The sequence below is a fragment of the Pelophylax lessonae genome (genome assembly GCF_965119305.1).
Source record: "Pelophylax lessonae genome assembly, chromosome: 1".
Taxonomy (NCBI): Eukaryota; Metazoa; Chordata; class Amphibia; order Anura; family Ranidae; genus Pelophylax; species Pelophylax lessonae.
Window position 1 is genome coordinate 547577582 of NC_138768.1, and position 20073 is coordinate 547597654.

At 44.3% G+C, this 20073-nt stretch overlaps 1 protein-coding gene across 1 annotated transcript in view; it reads right to left on the minus strand.

The window, feature by feature from the left end:
• Nucleotides 1-20073, minus strand: part of WRN (WRN RecQ like helicase) — a 248339-nt gene that overhangs the window by 92308 nt on the left and 135958 nt on the right. The window contains exons 19-20 of the mRNA XM_082247844.1: nt 8673-8854; nt 7474-7575 (exon numbers count right to left, since the gene is read on the minus strand). Of these exons, the coding sequence (XP_082103970.1) occupies nt 7474-7575; nt 8673-8854 (284 nt within the window). The remainder of the gene's footprint in view (nt 1-7473; nt 7576-8672; nt 8855-20073) is intronic.

A 20073-nucleotide genomic window follows, 5' to 3' on the forward strand; every position in this document is an offset into this window, starting at 1 on the left:
TTTCTTGGGAGAGTGCATGTGATCAGCACAGGGCCAATCAGCACAGTCCAGACAGAGGATCAGGGGAGAATGAAAACTCCACCTCCAAGATTTATTAGGAACATATACAAGTCACAAGGCTGCTATATACTGCTGATGAGAAAAGGTATTTATCATTTTAGATTTACTAAAATAAATTACATTTCCATGTTTTGTGAACTGTGGGAGACCAGATATAGTGAATGCAGGTTCTGGGCTTAGTAACACCTTAAGGGTACCTTAAAAAAAATTCACCTGAATTGTGAGTCCCTCTTATGCCTGTGGCTTCCTCCAAATCAGTGGCTTTTCTGACTAATGAAGTCACTGGGACAAACTGTCCATTTGGCAGTCAGATCCTGCTGTGTCCCTGCAGTGCTGACAGAAGTTCCTGTATGAATGAAGTCTGCAAAAAGTGGTCGCAAGTTTTAAGATGTGGCATCCAGCAAATGGGTTTATATCTCGTGTGTTACTTTGTGATGGAATCGTGAGCTCCCAGTACTGAGAACAAGCTGTTGGTGACAACCCTGGGTCTCCTACTAACGATTGGGCCCCAGGAGAACCAGGTCCTGATCACATGATCACTGTGATAGTCTGTGAATGGCTATGACAGTGATCATTTACTAGTGTCAGTTAGTGTTAGTAGAAGTGTGTCAGTGTTTGGGTTAGTGGCAGGTAATAGCAGCATTAGTGACAGTGTTCGGGTCAGTGTGTTTGGTAAGAAAAAAAAAAAAGTTGTGTTTAAAAAAAAAAAAAAAAAACCACACATGTGGTATCACCGCAATTGTAGGAAAATGTATTATGCAGGTTTTTTGGTGGTGGATCATGGTAATAGAACAAAAACGTGCAGCTGAACTTTAAAAAAGAATGATATTTTTTATATTTTGGGCAAATTTCCCTTTCATAATAAAACAAATATCCATTACATTTACCAACATTTATCTATCCTGGAAAAAAAAAAAAGTTATAATCCACCCCGATATACTTAACCACTTAAGCCCCAGGCCTGTTTTTCACACTTGGTGTTTACAAGTTAAAATAATTTTTTTTTTTTTTGCTAGAAAACTACGTAAAACCCCCAAACATTATATATATTTTTTCAGAGACTCTAGAGAATAAAATGGAGATTATTGCAATATTTTTTATCACACCGTATTTGCGCAGCGGTCTTCCAAACGCAATTCTTTTGGAAAAAATTCACTTTTTTTGATTAAAAAATAAAAATCCAGTAAAGTTAGCCCAATTTTTTTTCCATAATGTGAAAGATAATGTTACGCTGAGTAAATAGATACCAAACATGTCATGCTTCAAAATTGCGAACGCTCACGGAATGGCGACAAACTTTAGTACCTAAAAATCCCATAGGCGACAGTTTAAAAATTTCTATAGGTTACCATCTTAGAGTTACAGAGGAGGTCTAGGGCTTAAATTATTTCTCTCGCTCTAACGATCGCGGCGATACCTCACATGTGTGGTTTGAACACCGTTTACATATGTGGGCGGGGTTTCCATATGCGTTCGCTTCTGCGCGCGAGCTAACGGGGACAGGGCGCTTTAATTATTTTTTTTTTTACTATTTATTTTATTTATTATTTTTACACCGTTTTTTTTTTTTTAAATGTTGATCATTTTTATTCCTATTGCAAGGAATGTAAACATTCCTTGTAATAGAAATAGGCGCCACAGAACCTCTTTTTTGTGAGATCTGGAGTCAAAAAGTCCTCAGATCTCACAAGTACACTAAAAGATGAAAAAAAAAAAAAAAAAATGAAAAAAAAAAAAATGAACAAAAAATGGGGCCTTTAAACAGGTTGCTAGGCAACGAAGTTTGCCATCGCTCTGGTCCTCCAAGACCATAGAGTCAAGCGAGGGCAAGCTTGCCCTCACTCGACATCCTGTCTGTGAGGATCCGGGACCGGATCGTTTTCCCTGCTGCCGGCGGGTCCGGTAAGCAGGGAAAAGTACTGGGATGCGGCAGGAGGGGGGCACCTCTTCCACCGCCCCGGAAGGGTGATCCCACGGCAAATCCGCCGCTGGGATCACCCATCTGGGAAAGCCGACTGCCCGCAGTTTAAAAAAATACCAGGGTTATGGCAGCTATCTGCTGCCATAACACCAGTATTTAGGTTTAAACTGCCGACGTAGATAGTCGTTGGGCGGTCGTTAAGTGGTTAAGGCCCGTACACACGATCTGAAAACCAGAAGTAAAATTTTGTCAAAAGATCTGCCAATTTTTGGATCTTTAGTATGGTGCTTTCGACAGCAGATTACAAATTTTCATACGATAAAAACTGGATGGGCAGGCTATAAAATTTTTATTGTACATGAACACATCCGATTTTCGTTTAATTAGTATAGTTTTCGTCCAAAAACTCGTAAGAGCAAGACTACACATGCTCGGAATCGAAAGCATACAAAACATTTCAACACATTACATCACTTCTGAAGTTGAATTGTGCCATACAAGAATTTTCGTATGAAAGTTACATAGAGGTTGAATAAAGACAATAGTCCATCCAGTTCAACCTGTGTAGTTGTGTGTGGCCGCAATCATCTCTCATACCCCTAAATGTTCTTCTCCTTAAGATGTACGTCTAAGAGTCTTTTGAAAGCCACCATACTTACCGCAGAAACCACCTCTTGTGGTAGAGAATTCCACAATCTTGTAGCCCTAACAGTAAAGAACCCCCCACGTTGCCTGAGGTTAAAACGCTTCTCCTCTAATCGCATTGTATGCCCTTGAGTCCTCATGCAATCCTTTCGACTGAATAGCTTTTTTCTATGCTGAGATCACCATTGAGATATTTATAAATTGCTATCATGTCCCCTCTCAGGCTCTTCATAATTAAGGTCCTCCAATCCCCTAATTAGTTTAGTTGCCCTTCTCTGGACTCTCTCCTGCTCCAACACATCCCTCCTGAGGACTGGTGACCAGAACTGGACAGAATACTCCAGATGTGGTCGGACCAGAGTTTTGTAAAGTGGAAGGATTATCTTCTCTGGAATACATCCCTTTCTTTATGCATGCTAATATTCTGCCGGCTTTGGCAGCTGCCGCTTGACATTGCATGCTATTGCCTAGTCTATCCTCTACCAAGACTCCCAGATCTTTCTCTATTTTTGATTCCCCCAAAGGTTCCCCCCTAAAGTGTATTGTGCTTTTATGTTTTTAGTCCCCAAGTGCAAAACTTTACACTTCTCCACATTAAACCTCATTTGCCATGTCGTTGCCCACTCTGTTATTTTGTCCAGGTCATTCTGTAGGGTATCTGCCTCATGCTGTGTAGTTATTGCCCTGCCCAATTTTCTGTCATCTGCAAAAACTGATATAGAACTACTGATCCCGTCCTCAATGCTGTTTATGAATACATTGTGTATTACTACTAACCATATAGTCGTAGTCAGTGTACCCCTCTTTTTCCTGTGTAAAGACTGACGAGAAAAAAGCATTCAGCATGGTTGCTTTTTCAGTGTCCTCTGTAACCATCCTCCCATCATCGTTAATTATGTGTGCAATATGCTCTGCCCTAGTTTTTTTGCTGTTGATATATTTAAAGAATTTCTTTGGGTTCTTTTTACTATCCTCTGCTATTTGGCTATTTGATTTTAGCCATTTTGATTTTGTATTTACTTTTCTTATTTGCCTCCTTGTATTGCTCGAAAGCCGATACTGTGCCCTCTGATTTATATTTCTTGAAGGCCATTTTTTTCCCCTAATAAGTTTTTTAACATTACGGTTTAGCCAGCCAGGTTTGGCTTTGTCTCGTCTAAATTTATTTCCCATAGGAATGCACTGCAAGATGCATTTGTTTAATATGTTCCTAAAGCATTCCCATTTTTCCTCTGTGGTCAGTGTTCCCAGGGTTTGGTCCCAGTTTACCCTTTCCATCATTGAGCACAATTTGGGAAAATTTTCCCTTCTGAAATTTAGGGTTCTTATGTTCCCCTCTTGCCTTGTTATATTGTTATTTACGCTAAATGTGAGAGCATCCTGTGATCGCTAGAGCCCAGGTTGTCCCGGACTCCTACCTCCGAGATTAGGTCTGGGTCATTAGTGATCAATAGATCCAGGACTGCATTTTCTCTAGTAGGAGAATCCACCAACTGAGACATGTAGTTGTCCTGTAAGGTTTTCATGAATAGACGGGCCTTCTGTGAGTGTGTAGTCCCCTCTTCCCAGTCAATGTCGGGATAATTGAAGTCCCCTAATATGATGACTGATCCCAGTTTTGCCACTTTACCCAACAGTGATATAAATTCCAGCTCTACCTCCTCCCTTTGGTTGGGTGGCCTATAGCAAACCCCCACAATTACTTTTCCCTTTTCTTCGTCCCTATGGAGTTCTACCCACACAGATTCTAACTCGATACTCATCCCTTCCATAATATCACTCCTCTCTATCACCCTTACATTATTCTTGACATAGAGCCATACCCCTCCACCTCTTTTTCCTACCCTGTCCTTTCAGTACACCGAATACCCTTGGATATTGGCCAGCCAGACATGTGAGGGGTCGAACCAAGTTTCCGTTATTCCCACAAGGTCTATGTCCTCCTCATGTACTAACATTTCCAACTCATTCATTTTATTAGCTAGGCTCCTGGCATTTGCATATACCCCTCTTAGTTTTGTGGAAGTGGATGGTGAATGGTGATTATTTTTATTCCTGTTTGGTCTGAGGATTTTTCCGCACAGACCCCCCAATTGACGTTATGGAACTGCTGTCGCTGCTGACTCTACTACTGCCTTCTGTCCTTTGCTCCCTCCTGACTGACTCTACTTCTGAACCCTCCCCCCTGTCTCCTAGTTTAAAAGCCCCTCCAACTTGGTGGCCATCTTTCTCCCCAAAAGAGCTGTACCATCCCCATTAAGGTGCAGCCCATCCTTACTAAAGAGCCGGTAGCCGACTGAGAAGTCAGCCCAGTTCTCCAGGAACCCAAACTCCTCCTTCCTACACCAATTTCTCAGCCACTTCTTAAGTTCCCTAATCTCCTTCTGCCTCTCCTGTGTGGCTGGAGGTACCGGCAGTATTTCAGAGAAAACCACCTTGGAGGTCCTATTCCTCAATCTATTCCCCAAGTCCCTGAAATCCTGAAAAGCCCACATGCACCATGACCGCTGGGTCATCCCCAGCCCCGCTCAATAATCTGTCTACGCGATCCACGATGTGCCGAACTCGTGCACCCGGTAAACAACATACTGTCCGGCTACCACGATCTTTTCGACAGATTGTCCTCTCTGTCCTCTTGATGATTGAGTCCTCCACTACCACAACCTGTCTAACCTTCCCTGAGTCTCGGCCCCCCCTTCTTCCTGCAGACGCCAATCCTGAGCTGATATCCCCCTCAACCTGCAACTTGGCAAATTTGTTAGGGTGTACCAACTCAGGACTGGCCTCCCTGGGACACATCCCTCTACCCTTCCTAACGGTCACCCAACTGCCTACATCTGATGTCTGCTTCTCCTCTACTCCTCCCACCTCTATGCTGGCCCCTACCAGCGCCTGATGGATAATGTCCAAGCTCCTTTGCAGGTTGTTGATGCTACGCAGTGTTGCCACTATGTTTTCTAGATCCAGGATCTGGGCTTCCAGAGAAACAAGTTGCACACATCTTGCACAGCAGTATTCGCCATCGATTGGTTCATCAAGGAATGCATACATGCAGCAAGAAGTGCACTGAGTGGCATCCCCAATCCTATCGGACATTATTACCCTCTACTCTATGGGGATAATTAGAAACGACCTGCTATTCCTTACCTACACTACCTCTATCTCCCCTGGTACTAAACCTGGGGTACTTACCAGTCGCTAAGATACTCACCAGTCGCTAAGATACTCACCAGTCCTCCCGGTCAGTCAGTCGCAGAGCACGTCGGTCGCAGTCAGTTGCAGAGCACAGTCGGTCTCAGGGCAGTCGGTTGCAGGGCAAAAAAAGTAACCTCTTCACTTTTGATATGAGACTAGCATGCAACAAAAAACTAAAGAAAATCCATCCGATAATCTGATCGTGTATACGAGGCTTAAGTAGTTGCGATACATACATGTTACCCCAACATTTCATATTCCTGATTTGTGTCCGTTGTATCACGTGCTTGTGTAAAGTATCCGTTTCTATTTGCATTTCCTTCTGTGTGTGTAAAATACCTTGTGTTCCTGCCAGTTCCCCTGCTTTCCTATTTCAAATAACCACGTTAGACATGGAAACACAGGTGTGGTCAGTTTTCTGGCTGCACTGGGAGAACAGCCTGATCTTGGAAGATCAGCGTACTGTTCTTGTAGTGTACAGCGGTTTCTCCACCCTCAAAGAAATAGAAAATAGTATTTATATTTTTTATATTTATACACAAATGTTTTGCCTTTCATTTCCATTTTAAATTTAATGGGTTGTTTCAAAAGGTAAGGGTTGTATCTGTAAGACTATATAAATTTGTCCAGGGCTTTTTTCTCAGAGAATAAGTGGCGTAACTCCCTACTTAACTGTATTGAAAGGTGGGAGTGGCTAAATTGCACAAACAGTGGAAGGCTCTTAAAGGGGCAATTAACACCAGACGTGTGTTATATGTGGAGTTCCGGGATGCACTATGTACATAGTGGAGAGTTCAAGGGTGCACCAAGTACAGGGATTAGGGGTGCACTACGTACAGAGTGTAGAGTTCAGCTATCTTTACAGGCTGTCCCGAATCTCACTTCCACCTCTCCTCCGCTCTGCACCATTCTACCCCATCCTCCACTACAACCTTCATCCCTCCCCCCCTTCCCAAAAGCTTCCTCAGTTCCGCCTCTCTCTCACGTGCAGGCAGATCACTGGTCAGCATCTGTGCACCCGGGTAAAGTAGGGGATCACAGTGCAGCGTACCACGTGATGCCCCATCCCACACTGAACTTGCCTTTCACCCTTGTCCCGGCCGTGAGTGCAGGGCAGGCAGGGATTTGTGAGAGTCGACAAGAGGAAAGCTGTCCTTGTAAACACAGAAGGCTTCTATGTTTACAAGTGACAGTAGTGAACAAAAAGCAGAGGGCGAGAGCCAGAGATGGTGAAACCGGAGTTCCGTCGCGTTACAGCTGAAAAAAAAAAAAAAAAACCCTGGGTGTGAGGGCCACATGAAATGGCTTGGAAGACCGGATTCGGCCCGCAGGCCTTGTGTTTGACAAATGTACTTTACATTGTAATTGGTATAGGTCTTAGAATGGGGGAGGGAGCAGGTTTAATCATAGTTAGTATTAGACTGGACCACTACTTTAAGGTTGATTTTGACCCTAGTCAATAGGGGTAAACTGATGTGATACATAACATTACCTGAACTACTATTAATAATTCAAATCAGATTAGCATGCATGCTTGTTTCATATAGGTTCTCACAAAGCAAGTGGTCTGAAAAGCATTCTGAATATGCAGTATCTCCTGTTAAATTCAATATTATTTGAAAAATAAAATTCAAATCAGTATGGAATCATACTTGCGTCTGCAATTATTTGAAAGAAGATATTTTTCCATCTTTGCTAGCATTTTCAGTTTGTACTCTCGAAAATGTTTATTTTGGATCTCACTCAGCATGTGCCTTGAAAAAAAAATATATAATTAAAAAGATACTCCAAGTATAGCAGAAAACATAAAGGGTAATTGCACAAGATAGTAAAAGGAAAGTCAGAAATTGCATCAATTTATTCTATTAATTGCTAGCCAAAAAATCTAAGAAAAACTAAGAAATTTTTTTTGAAATAAGAATGTGTTTCAATTATCAAGAAATAATCATCCTACTGGATCCAGGTTCTATATCCCAGGTGCTTACTGAGGAGTATCCCAGTTGAGACTATTTTACCTGCCCTGTTGACAGAGGTCAGAGGGACAGAAAGTGTTGGGAAATCTATTCTTTGGGGATGGAGGCTGAACCAAAAGCAATTTTTTTAGTAGACTAAGAAAAAATAAAAAATATTTCTCAAGTTTTTATTGCTGTGTTTGCCTTTCCTGTCTTCAGTGACAACCATTTCCTCTTTTAGCAGAGAAAAAAAAATTAAGGAAAAAATCTAAATTGGCTGCAGCTGCTGATTGCCAAAAATTTTCCAAAATTCCTTGGAACAATTTCTGTCGAGTGGGAACGGCCATACATGGTTGAAAATTTGGTCAGTCTCTGCGAAACTGGCCTAATATAGATCAATGTATGACCGTTCAAGAAAAAACCTCATTGCCAGGAATAATTATAAACATGTGGCCTATAGGGAACACATTTTTGCACAATGTCACCCTATTCACCTCTAATGAAGCCTTGTTGGATTCTTTGAGAGTAGGCAATTGTTTTTACTTTTTTTTTTTTTAACTGTTTTCTTTCGGAGTTATTGGCCATTTCAGAGGGAGTTGGACATGTATATATTTTTCCAGACAGTGAGGAGGATTGTTTTTTTATTATTTTTAGAAAACATTTTTTGAACCCTTGAGGTGTCTTGGTAGTGAACCTGACTAAGTGACAATAGCAGAACTGAAGTGCAGGCAGGGTGACCTGTGTTAGCCTGCAAATCAATCCCTGTACTTCTTACATCCAAGGCCTAGGCTGTACATTTCAATGTCTGTCCAAGTCCTTCCAACCCAGCCGATAATAATAATTCTTTCTACCCAGACAAAATATTCTCCCGACTACTGTCTCAGCAATTATATATTTACCTGTTAAAATTCATGTCTGTGGGAGCCCACAAAACATTGCATCTGCTCGGCAGCCCATCTCTTCCAGCTCTTCCAATCTCCTGATAGTAGGATTCCATTTCTTTAGGGGCTCCATAGTGGATAACTTGGCGAATGTCCGGCTTATTGATGCCCATACCAAAAGCAACAGTGGCAACAACACACTATCAGAAAATAATTGTTATAGTTTATTACACATTCATTAAATCCTAAGGAACAAGATAACAAGTTTTTAACTCGAACTGTAAATAAATATATAAAAAAACAATACTTAAAGCGGTATTAACCCAAAAGCATACATTTATTATATTGAAGCTCGCCAATTCTTAGATGTGAAGGCTGTATTAATTTTATTTTTAGGCTTTCTTCCTTCTATTTTTATCTATACTTTGGCTCTTGCACTATCCTTATATTCCTACATGAACATAGCTATACATCCCTTCACAAGTGTATATTGTCATCTACTAAACCAGGGTCACGTGACAGGTAATCATATTTCCAGAGTCTTCATCCTGCAGTAATTAGACACCATTCCTTCCAACTCCAAAAGTACAACTTGGTCAACGTACACAGGGTCGTCGCAGATACAAGAAATTTGTTGTCTGTAATAAAATAGGCTTAGATCACTCTGCCTTTTCTTTTAACCTCTGCACATGCAGTGTTTTGTGCACTAGCCCTATACCTCATATATGCGACATATGTATTTCTCATACATAAAGAGTCCTTTCTTTGTAACTTTGCAAGAGGGGGAAAAACATTTTTCATGCCATCAAATTATAGTTTCCTCGCATCATCCTAGATGTATACATGCATATGCACATGCTGGGTTCATCATCACACCTTGCTTTGCTTTTGATAATTCTCCCTGCACCCACTGCCACAATCTAAAAACACTGCAGTTGTGCAGGACTTCCCTTTTTCATAGGAACCTGGGAATTATTGAGTTTTCCACCGCAGCAGAAGGCTTGTTGTTCTCAACGAACTGCAAGGATGCTGATTAACGTTCTCATACCATGTTTCCCCAAAAATAAGACCTACTGTTATTTTCGGGAAGGGCTGCAATATAAGCCCTACCCCGAACATAAGCCCTAGTTTAGTGTATGTAAAATCTTAGCATCCACTTTATTAGTGTTTTATATAATGTCCAGTGTGTGCTTTTGTAATCTAATAGCGTGAAATACCTTTGTTACATCGCCGCTCGGAGCTTCTGTGACCCCCAGCGGGGGGAGAAGAGAAGGAGGAGCAGTGGGAGATTAGCTGAGCGGCGATGTAACAAAGGTATTTAACACTATTCTAATTTAATACTCGGCACCTCTGACAGCTATGAGAGGAGAAGGACAGCAGGGCGGGGAATCAGCGGAGCGCCGATGTAACAAAGGTATTTCGCACTATTCGATTACAAAAGCACACAATGGATATTATATAAAACACTAATAAAATGGATTCTATAATTTTACATACACTAAACTAGGTTCACATGGGATTCCTGACAGGCAGGGAGGGAAGAGAAGACAGCACATTACAGATAAGACATACCCCGAAAATAAGCCCTACTGTGTCTTTTGATGGCAAAATGAATATAAGACCCAGGCTTATTTTATCTTATAAGACCCCGGGGAAAAACGGTAGTTCCACACTTCCTACAGCTTCCAAACAGAAAGCCCCAATGGGCTTACAGATAGCTGTAGGCAGCGTCTGCAGGAGCATGACATGGCTCCTTAACATGCAAAAATAGGTCTTAAAAGGGATAGACGTACAGAATGTTCAAACTCACCAGGATGAATTCTCCTTCAATTTTTCTAACACCTGTTTTGAATCCTGTACATAAAACCATAATTTATTCACTGCAGTTTGAGGCTTACTATCCAGAAACCTGCCTTCTTCTCTATGGGACACCACACCCCTCCACTATAGATGGATAGAGAGACATTTTAATCTCTCTTCAAGAAAACACTCCAAGGTAACCCCACACCAACCTTCTATTCAACTATTCTACCATTTTAGAAAATAGATTTGTCACGCAACTACAACTCCTACAAGCTTTATAGTTTTCTGAAAAGAATGAACATGGCAGAAAACCATCTCTTTATGGTACTAAGAGGCCCTCTCCTTTAGGACCTCAGTTTTAACAACCATGCTGTCAAAGTCAGCGACTGAAAAGCAGCTCCAGGAGGATGCCTGGGAGAAGCAAAAGTACACCTTTCGGTGAGAAAAGGTAGCAGCTGTAAAAGTAGTATGTTTAAGTTGTATTTTGTGAAGTAGAAGTCCTTTTTCCCCAGGTGACTTCCAGGGAACAGATGTGGTTTTTGCATTTTTGGCAGAAGTATGTCAGCCGAAAAGCATTTGCAACTTAATTAGTTCCCGGACTGCCCGCCGCAGTTTTACTGCGGCAGGCAGCCCCTCCTGAGCGAACCGACGTAGGTCTACGCCGGTCGCGAGCGTGGCTCAGGGGCGTGCCGTGCCCTCCGTCCCCGCAATGGTCTGATTTGTTACAGAACCGATCAGTCATCAGATCCAGGCCAATGATTTTTGGCCTGGTCCTGGCGATTGGTTCTGACCAAGGGCAGACCATCCTGTGCCTGTGCTTTGTAAACACAGGCACAGGAAATTATGCTCTCTCTCCCCTAGTGGAGCCCTTTTCAGTTCCAGCTTGAGAGGAGAGAGCATCTAACCGTGAGTACACCAATCACTACATATACACCACCTCAGATAGGCACATTTAGCCCCCTGATCACCCCTCAGTTAACCCTTTCACTCCCTGTCAGTGCACACTATATACAGTATATAGCGGTTTTGCTGATTACTGTAATAGTGTGACTTGTGACTTCATTTAGCATTAGCGACTGTTAGTTTCTGTCCCAAATAGGTTTATTTATTGGCCAAAATGTCCAAACGGAGGTACACTAGTGAAGAGGCCTACAGGATACTGACCATGTCAGATGAGAGCGGTGGGGAAGCCTTACTGGCAGAATCAGGGTCAGTATTCAAACCTGTAGAGAGAAGCAGCACCCTGACAGATAGCTCTGACGACGGAGTTGTCCCTGCTAAGGTCAGGCATACCGACCCCGTTCTAGAGTTGCTGAGGTGCAACAATCACAGGGTTCTTGTATAGAGCAGAGTGTCGGTATTAGTGCCGCTCAACCTTCTGGTGAACTGGCAAGCACCAACGGCCTAGTACATCATGGTCGTAGACAAACCAGAACTGCAGTTTCACTTGGTGACGTGACGAGTCCCATAAGTGCAGTTCAAGCTGGTGCAGTGGCTAGCACAAGTAGTGGCCCGCAGCCACCGAGAATTCGAAGGCAGGCCCGTAGAGCCCATAGTGTCCTACCTGATGCACTGGCAAATCCTGATTGGCAGCCCACAGATTCTGCAGCGCCCGTATTTCCCCCCATTCACTAGCCATCCCGGAATTCAGGTGGAAACAGCCAGTTTTACTTCCCTTGATTTTTACGAGCTGTTTTTCACGGAAGATCTGAACAGATTTATTGTGGACCAAAGCAATTTATATGCTAATCAAGTCATCGCCACAAACCCAAATTTGTCCCTTGCCAAAGAATTCAGATGGAAACCTATAACGGTTTCTGAGTTTAGGACCTTTCTGGGCCTATCCCTCAACATGGGCATTACTAAAAGGAGTCAGTTGCGGTCATATTGGTCCACTGACCCAATTCACCATATGTGTGTGTTCTCTGCTTCCATGGCCAAGACAAGATACGAGCAAATCCTTCAGTTCATGCACTTAAGAGACAACGAACTCTGTAGTTCTCGGGGTGACCCTGAATATGACCGGCTCCACAAAATTTGGCCCCACGTAAACCATTTCAGCCCCAGGCATGCCATGGGTATATGTGACATGACACCCCAAAATACATTCTGCTGCTTCTCCTGAGTACAGGGATACCACATGTGTGAGACTTTTTGGGAGCCTAGCTGTGTACGGAACCCCAAAAACCAATCACCACCTTGAGGTTTTCGAACGGCGTAAATTGCTTATTTTTCTTCCTCACTACCTATCACAGTTTCAAGGCCCAGAAATTTCAAAATAGCACAACCCCCCTCAAATGACCCAATTTTGCAAAGTAGACACTTCAAGCTATTTGCTGAGAGGCATGGTGAGTCCATGGAATATTTTGCAACAAGTTTCAGGAAAATTATTGGCCTCCGAAAATGTGATAGGTAGCGAGGAGTGAATTTACGCCCTTGGAAAGCCTGAAGGCAGCGATTGGTTTTCAGGGTCCTGTACGCAGCTAGACTGCCAAAAAGTCTCACACATGGGATATCCCTGTACTCAGGAGAAGCAGCAGAATGTATTTTTGGGTGTCATTTCACATATACCCATGGCATGTGTGAGCAATATATAATTTAGTGACAACTTTGTGTAAAAAATAAATAATTATCCAGAAACTTGTGGCAAAATATAAAATATTCCATGGACTCAACATACCCCAAGCGATTTGCTGAGAGGCTTCTACTTTGCATAATGGGGTCATTGGGGGGGGGGGGTATTGTACTATCTTGACATTTCAGGGCCTCTGAAACCGTGATAGGTAGTGAGAAAGTGAAATGAGCAATTTACGCCCTTTAAAATTCTGAAGGTGGTGATTGGTTTTTGGGGTCTCGTACACAGCTAGGCTCCCAAAAAGTCTCACATATGTGGTATCCCTATACTCAGGAGAAGCAGCAGAATCTATTTTGGGGTGTAATTACACATATACCCATGGCATGCGTGAGTAATATATAATTTCAATGAAAATTTTTGGAAAAGTTTAATGAGGTTTGGGGATGTTGGGTCGGTAGTTTATCTACAGTATCAGAAGAATTGGGAAATCCTTGAAGAGTAGTAGAGTGTGGGGGGCTATTGGCCTACACGGGCTGAAGGTATATAGATTTGGAAAATGGGAGGAAGAGAAGGAAAAGGATAAAGTTATGCTTTAGTACCTAGAAGGGAAGGAAGGAAAAGGAAAGGGGAGATAAAAGTGAAATATATATTAAAAAATGTATACTTTTATATATCACTATAATTTTTTTTTCTTTCTTTTTTTTTTCTTTGGGGTTGGGTTATGAATTGTTGAATGTATGTAGTGGTTGGTTCCCTTTGGTAATTGTATGTTTGTATTGTTATCTGTATTGAAATTAGTAAAAAACAAGTTTAAAAAAAAAAAACTGTGTAAATATGCAAGAGCCAAATTATACAATCCCTGGTCGCCAAGTAGGGGTTAAGGATCCCTGGAGTAGATCTGAATGCTGGTTAAATTTGGGGGTACCTTGAATCTGTGTGCTGTATTTTATAAGCAGATCTGTCAGTTTTTTTTATGTAGTGGGGAATAAATGTGTGGTTTTCTTTTTCTATAATAGGATTTTTGTCTTACTTTAAAAAAAAAAAAAAAAAAAACACACACCTCTTCTTGTAGTACATTACAGGACACAGGATGGTATTTTAGGGTTATTCTGTACCCTTCATAGCAAAGCTGTTAGGACAGTCCTGTGTAGACCCCTCCCACTTCCAGCAAACAACGGTAAGAAACAGAGGGGCAGGGCTAGTGCCCTGTAATGTACACCAACAAAGATTTTTATGGGGGGGAGGAGTGTTCAATGTACTAGCAGATTTAGAGACACTAAACAAATTGAAGCCAAACTCCAACTAACACTTTGTAAGCAGTTATGGTTACAGTTTTTTCCTTTTGGGATAAAGGTTTTACATAAATACATAAAAGCTGACCATTGTAAGCACACATCAGTGTTAAATGGTTTGACTCAACCCTCTAACTGCTACTTTTGCAGGACAGTTTGTTCTGTTGAAAAACACCAGCCTTATTGGCAGGATCGCCAGGTTAAAATGAAAAAAAGCATAAAAAGAAAAAACTATGCTACAACTATGGCATATGTCATCACATCTAAGAAATGGTAAGCTGCATTATAATAAATGTGTGCTTTTGGGTTTAACACCGCTTTAAATTCAACAACTGAAGAAGGGTGGTAAAACTAGCCCCTAAGATAGAAAATCAGGATGATTTAGAAATGTCTGACAAGCTTCGAGAACCATGTCCTCCTGGGTGTGATAAAGGCTCACAAGAATTCCCTTTGCTTCTATTCCGTGTAGCAAACGAGGAAGGAATATCAGAAGAGGAAATGCATTGAACAGGCCATACCCTTCCCACAGAGTGACCAATACAGACACTGAGAGGGCCACGGGATTCCTGGACTAGATAGAAACCTTTGCAGTTTATTGTTGAACCTGAAAGCCAGGAGGTCCACATCTGGCTTTCCCCAGGTTCAACAGAAGTCTTGAAACACTTGTGGGTGAAGAGACTGGAGTCCAAATTTTGACGACTGAAGAAGTCTACCTGACAATTTTCCACTCCTGAAATGCAGACCGCAGACAGGGTTAGTACATGATGTTGCACTTAAGACAGGACCTGATCTTCCTCTATTTCAGCTACGAGACATCTTGCTCCCCCAAGTGGATGATTTAAGCCAGAGGTCTTCAACCCCCAGGACACGGACTGGTGCCAGCTCGTGGCCTGCTGGGGTTGGGCCGCGCAGTTGGCGAGTAAGCCAGTACAACCTGCACTGCCATCTTCCAAGTACCGGGGGGGGCCCACTACCCTTCACAGTGCCCGCAGCTGTGGAAACACTGGGCATGGTGCCCAACTGTCCCACCTACTGTACCTGACAGCGCTCCGTCCCCATTTAGTCTGCCACAGCTTGACAGATGCTCCCGCTCACATCGCAAGACTTCGAGTGAGTTCACATCATGTGGAATTGTTCTCTACCCAGGATTTACACTCCCTCGAGGTGACACCCAACACCCCCTTCCCCAGATGACAGGCTGCACCCCCAAAACAATTCCCTCCCCCCCTCCCGTTCGTTGAGGGGTAGGTCTTCTGTGAGACCGGTCCCTAGTGCCGATGAGGTTGGGACGCTAATGTAAGCCGCTTCTGTGGCATTTCTTGACTAAATTCTGGTCAGATGAAACCATAAGTGAAACACTCTGATCTCCAGAATGTTGAACAGGAGACAAACTTCCAACCAAGTCCCTTGGGTCAAGAAAGAGTCCACAACTCCACCACAGCCTGACCAGCTGGCTTGTTATGACCTTCCAGCAGAGACAGGAAATGACTTCACTAACTTCAGGGCTTACCTTGTGACCCCTCCATGTGTAGGTCCAAAGATTGAGACTTCCTATTTCATGCCACCAGATTGTTGAGTTGAAACAGTCTGGAGAGAAACTGGTCATATGGGACTGCCTCAAAGGACACTTCCATTAGGCCCAGAACCCTGAATCCGAAAAGACAGTTTTGTTGGTTCTTGGGCTGAAGAATCTGAACATGGGCATAGAGATTCATGAGCTTTTCCTTTGTAAGGAAGAATCCACCAAGGGTATTCACAAAACCCGTGGAGTAGGAAGGGTTACCAACCAAAGTAACCATGTCAATGAAGGTAACAAGAAGATCAAACATTTCCTGAGGATAACTAGGTGTTTGGGGACTGCAGAGCTTGTGAGAAGCATGGAGCCAGCATCCGCACAAAATGATCCAGGAAACAGAGGCTGCACAGACACGAAGGCACTCGGTCCATGCAGCAGAAAATGGCTCCAAATTTAAACCAGCCATACATCGTACCCACTGCTCGCTGAGAATACGTGAGGCAGGGGTGGGGAACCTGCGGCCCGCACAATCATTGCATCCGAGACCAGCTTCCTGATTGGCCGAAAGGCGAACCCATGCCATTGGTCGAGGAGGCGGCGTTCTTTCGTTCATTGATGAACACAGCTCCTGATCTTCTTGACAATTGGGATGTCCCAAAGCAGTGTCATACATGAGGGGTGGGAACAGCAAAAAAAAATTCCCAAGGCTAAACCGTAGCCAACCAGGTAAACAGGAGCTCAATCAAAACAACTGGCGCCCACCTGAAAAACATTACACCCCCAAAGAGGTGTGTGAAAGTGTGCACTGACGACCAAGCAGCTGCCTTGCACATCTGCGTCACTGACGCCTGATGACGGAAGACCCAAGAAGCACTAAGCGCCTGTGTAGAGTGCACCTTTACAGGGGAAGGAGGAACCTGACCCTTATTAGAATAGGCCTGAGTCACCCTCTGTGTGATACATCTAGAAATGGTCACAGATAAAGCGGGTAGTCCTTTTTAAGGCCCATCTTTAAGCACAAATAGTGAATCAAATTCCTTAGGATGTTTTGGCCTGGGATACAGGGAAGGCAACACCATGTCCTCATTCAGAAGGAAATCAGAGACAATCTTTGGAAGGAATGACGGACAGGGGAAGAACGCGTAGAGGCGATAGCCACCAAAAAGGCCACCTTCTGAGACCGCATAAGCAGAGGAATCGCCTGAATGTTCTCAAAGGGAGGCTTCTGGAGAGCTGAAAGCACCAAGTTCAGATCCTAAGGCTGAAGTGGGGACAGCACTGGTGGAGTCAAAATGTCGAACCCCCTTAATAAAAGTACGCAACAGGGAGTTCGTGGCCAAGGGTCGTTGAAAGAAGACCACCAAGGCTGGCACCTGACCTTTAATGGATCTCGAGGCCGATTTCTGCTCATCCCACGTTGAAGAAAGTTCAAGGCCGGAGCCACCAAAAAAGAGGGAGGGTGAAAATTAAGCTACTCCACCAAATGTACGCTTTCCACGTAAGATCATAGATCTTCCTAAGAAGTAGACTCTCTAGCCTTCAATGGTGTGGGAATCACCGACCCAGACAAACCTCTATCCTTCAGCACCTGGCCTTCAACAGCCAAGCCATCAAAGCAAGCGACTGTAAAGCAGGATGGAAGATTGGCCCTTGGGACAGCAGATCCTCCCTGAGAGGTAGTCTCCAAGGGGTGTCGGCGACGAGCCGCACCAGGTCGGTATACCAAGACTGGTGAGGCCAATCCGGGGCCACTAGAATGACCTGAATTCCTTCTGCCTCGATCCTGCACAAGAGTCTCGACAGAAGCTTTAGAGGAGGGAAGGCGTAAATCAGATGATACTGGCCCCAGGGGGCCACCAGTGTGTCTGTGGCATCTGCTAGTGGATCCCGTGACCTGCCCCAAACCTGTGCACCTTTCTGTTGAGCCGAGACGTCAACAGATCCATCTTTGGGGGGAACCACCAGAGACACAGCAGATTAAACACCGTCAGATGAAGGGACCTCTCACCTTGGTCCAACACCTGCTGACAGATAATCCGCCTGCTAATTTTCCACTCCTGGAATTTGTACGGCGGAGAGGGCCGGAATGAAATGTTCTGCCCACCGAAAAATGCTGGCAACCTCCAGAGCTGCCAATACACTCCTTGTTTCAACCTGGTGATTGACATAAGCCACGGCCGTGGCATTGTCTGACTGGATTCGCACCAGACACCTCTAAAGGCGATCCGCCCAGTGGTTTAGGCACAGCCTGATCACTCAGAGTTCCAGGACATTGATTGGGATTTTTGTCTCTTCCAGTGTCCAAACTCCCTGAGCAGAGTTCCAACCCAGGACACCTCCCCACCCGGACAGACTGGCATCTGTGGTAACCACCGTCCCAATATAAGGGGAGAAAAGATTTGCTCTGGCGAAGAGCAGGACAGCGGAAGCCACCAGATCAGAGACCCTTTCGTTCTTCAGCTCAGCCGGATTTGAAGTCCAGAGACTTCAGATACTTGTCCCATTTGGCCAAGATCTCTCTTTGCAGGGACCTTGTATGGAACTGTGCAAACGGGACTGCTTTGAAGGTAGAAACCATGTAGTCTGGAGGGACGACCACCTGCTGGACAGCAAGAGATGAATTGCAGCATGAAACTTCTTGAGTTTGTCCAGAGGAAGGAACACTCAGGCTAGAGCCGAGTCCAGGGTCAGACCCAGATAGTCCAGTTTCTTGGAAAGAACCAGAGCAGACTTCTGAAAATTCAGAAGCCAGCCGGACTCCCTCAGAGTCTGTATAGTGTTGTCCACGTTGTCCATCAGAGCAGTAGGGGACTCTGCTCGCAAGAGAAGGTCATCCAGGTAGCCCAGCATTGTAATTCCTCACTGACGTAACAAACGCCAGCACTGGAGTCAACACTTTGTGAAGACCCGAGGAGCAAAGGCGAGACCAAAGGGTAACGCCACAAACTGATAATGCTCCTCTCCCATGGCAAAGCGGAGGTAAGTAAGCATCCATGATGTCGATAGAGGCAAGAAAATCCCCCTGATGCAAGGATACCACCACCATGCAAACATACTCCATTTTGAATTTCTGTACCCGCACAAAGCAATTGAAGGCCTTGAGATCCAGAATTGGACGCACCTTGCCTTCTTTCTTCGCTTTTTGTAGCCGGACGGTATCACTTCGTGGACCCACTTGTCTTGCACCAAGGAGGTCCACAGGTCGGGAAACCAGCGAAGACGTCCCTCCACCCAAGCCATGGGTGAGGGCGCACCTTCATGCTGAAGGAGCCTTGTCTGTGGGTCTGGAGAAACCCTTTTTAGACTTGCCAGACCAAGGTTGCTTGGATCCTCCTGAAGAGGCCTTGAAAAGCTTTGAAACGTTGTCAGCCGACCCTGAGGGACAAAAAAACTTCCTGTGAGCCGAAAAGGACGGGCCACTTCTACGAGATTACATTACCGTTACTAGCCTGCAGAAGAAAGGCGCTCTTCCCCCCTGTGAGACTCTTAATGATGTCAACCAGGGTAGTTCCAAACAGGCGATCTCCTTGAAAAGGAATATCAGTTAAGGCTTTTTTTAGAGGTCTGGTCCGCAGACCCAACATTTGAGCCACAAAACACGCCTAAGGACCACTGCCGAAACAGACAGACAGTCTAGAAATCAGAGGAATCGCATCCAAAGAGGCATTGCTGATAAACTGCAGCCCCTGGACCAACTGGTCCGCCAGCTCCACAAAGACAGGGGGGAGCTGCTCACCCTCCAGGTCAAGGCGTAAAAGCTTAGCCCACTCGGTCAGAGTTTGTGACACCAGTGCAATGGCGAAGACCAGTCTGAGTCCCAAGCGGCCACATCGAACATACTGCAGGCTACAGCTTCCGCCTTTCTGTCAGCTGGAGCCTTAAAAGCTGGCGACTGTTCTACCGGAATCATGGTTGCCTTATTCAACCTGGAACCCGAGGATCCACCACCGGTGGAACAGTCAACTTCTTAAGCAGGGACTCTTCAAATAGGTACCTCATTGAGAAACGCTTAGGAACCACAAAGGGGCGTTTTGGATGTTCCCACTCTTTTGCGACAAATCTGTTAAAATAGGAAGGAAATGGAAACACCTTCGCCGCTCTATACAGCTTGCGAGTGCCAAAGGGAACCAGTGCCTCCACCGCAGCTTCAGCTGCGTCATCCATTTTTAAAGTCTCACGCACAGACACAATCAGTGCGTCCACTAGCGCCTTTTTGTGCGCGGCTACAGGAGT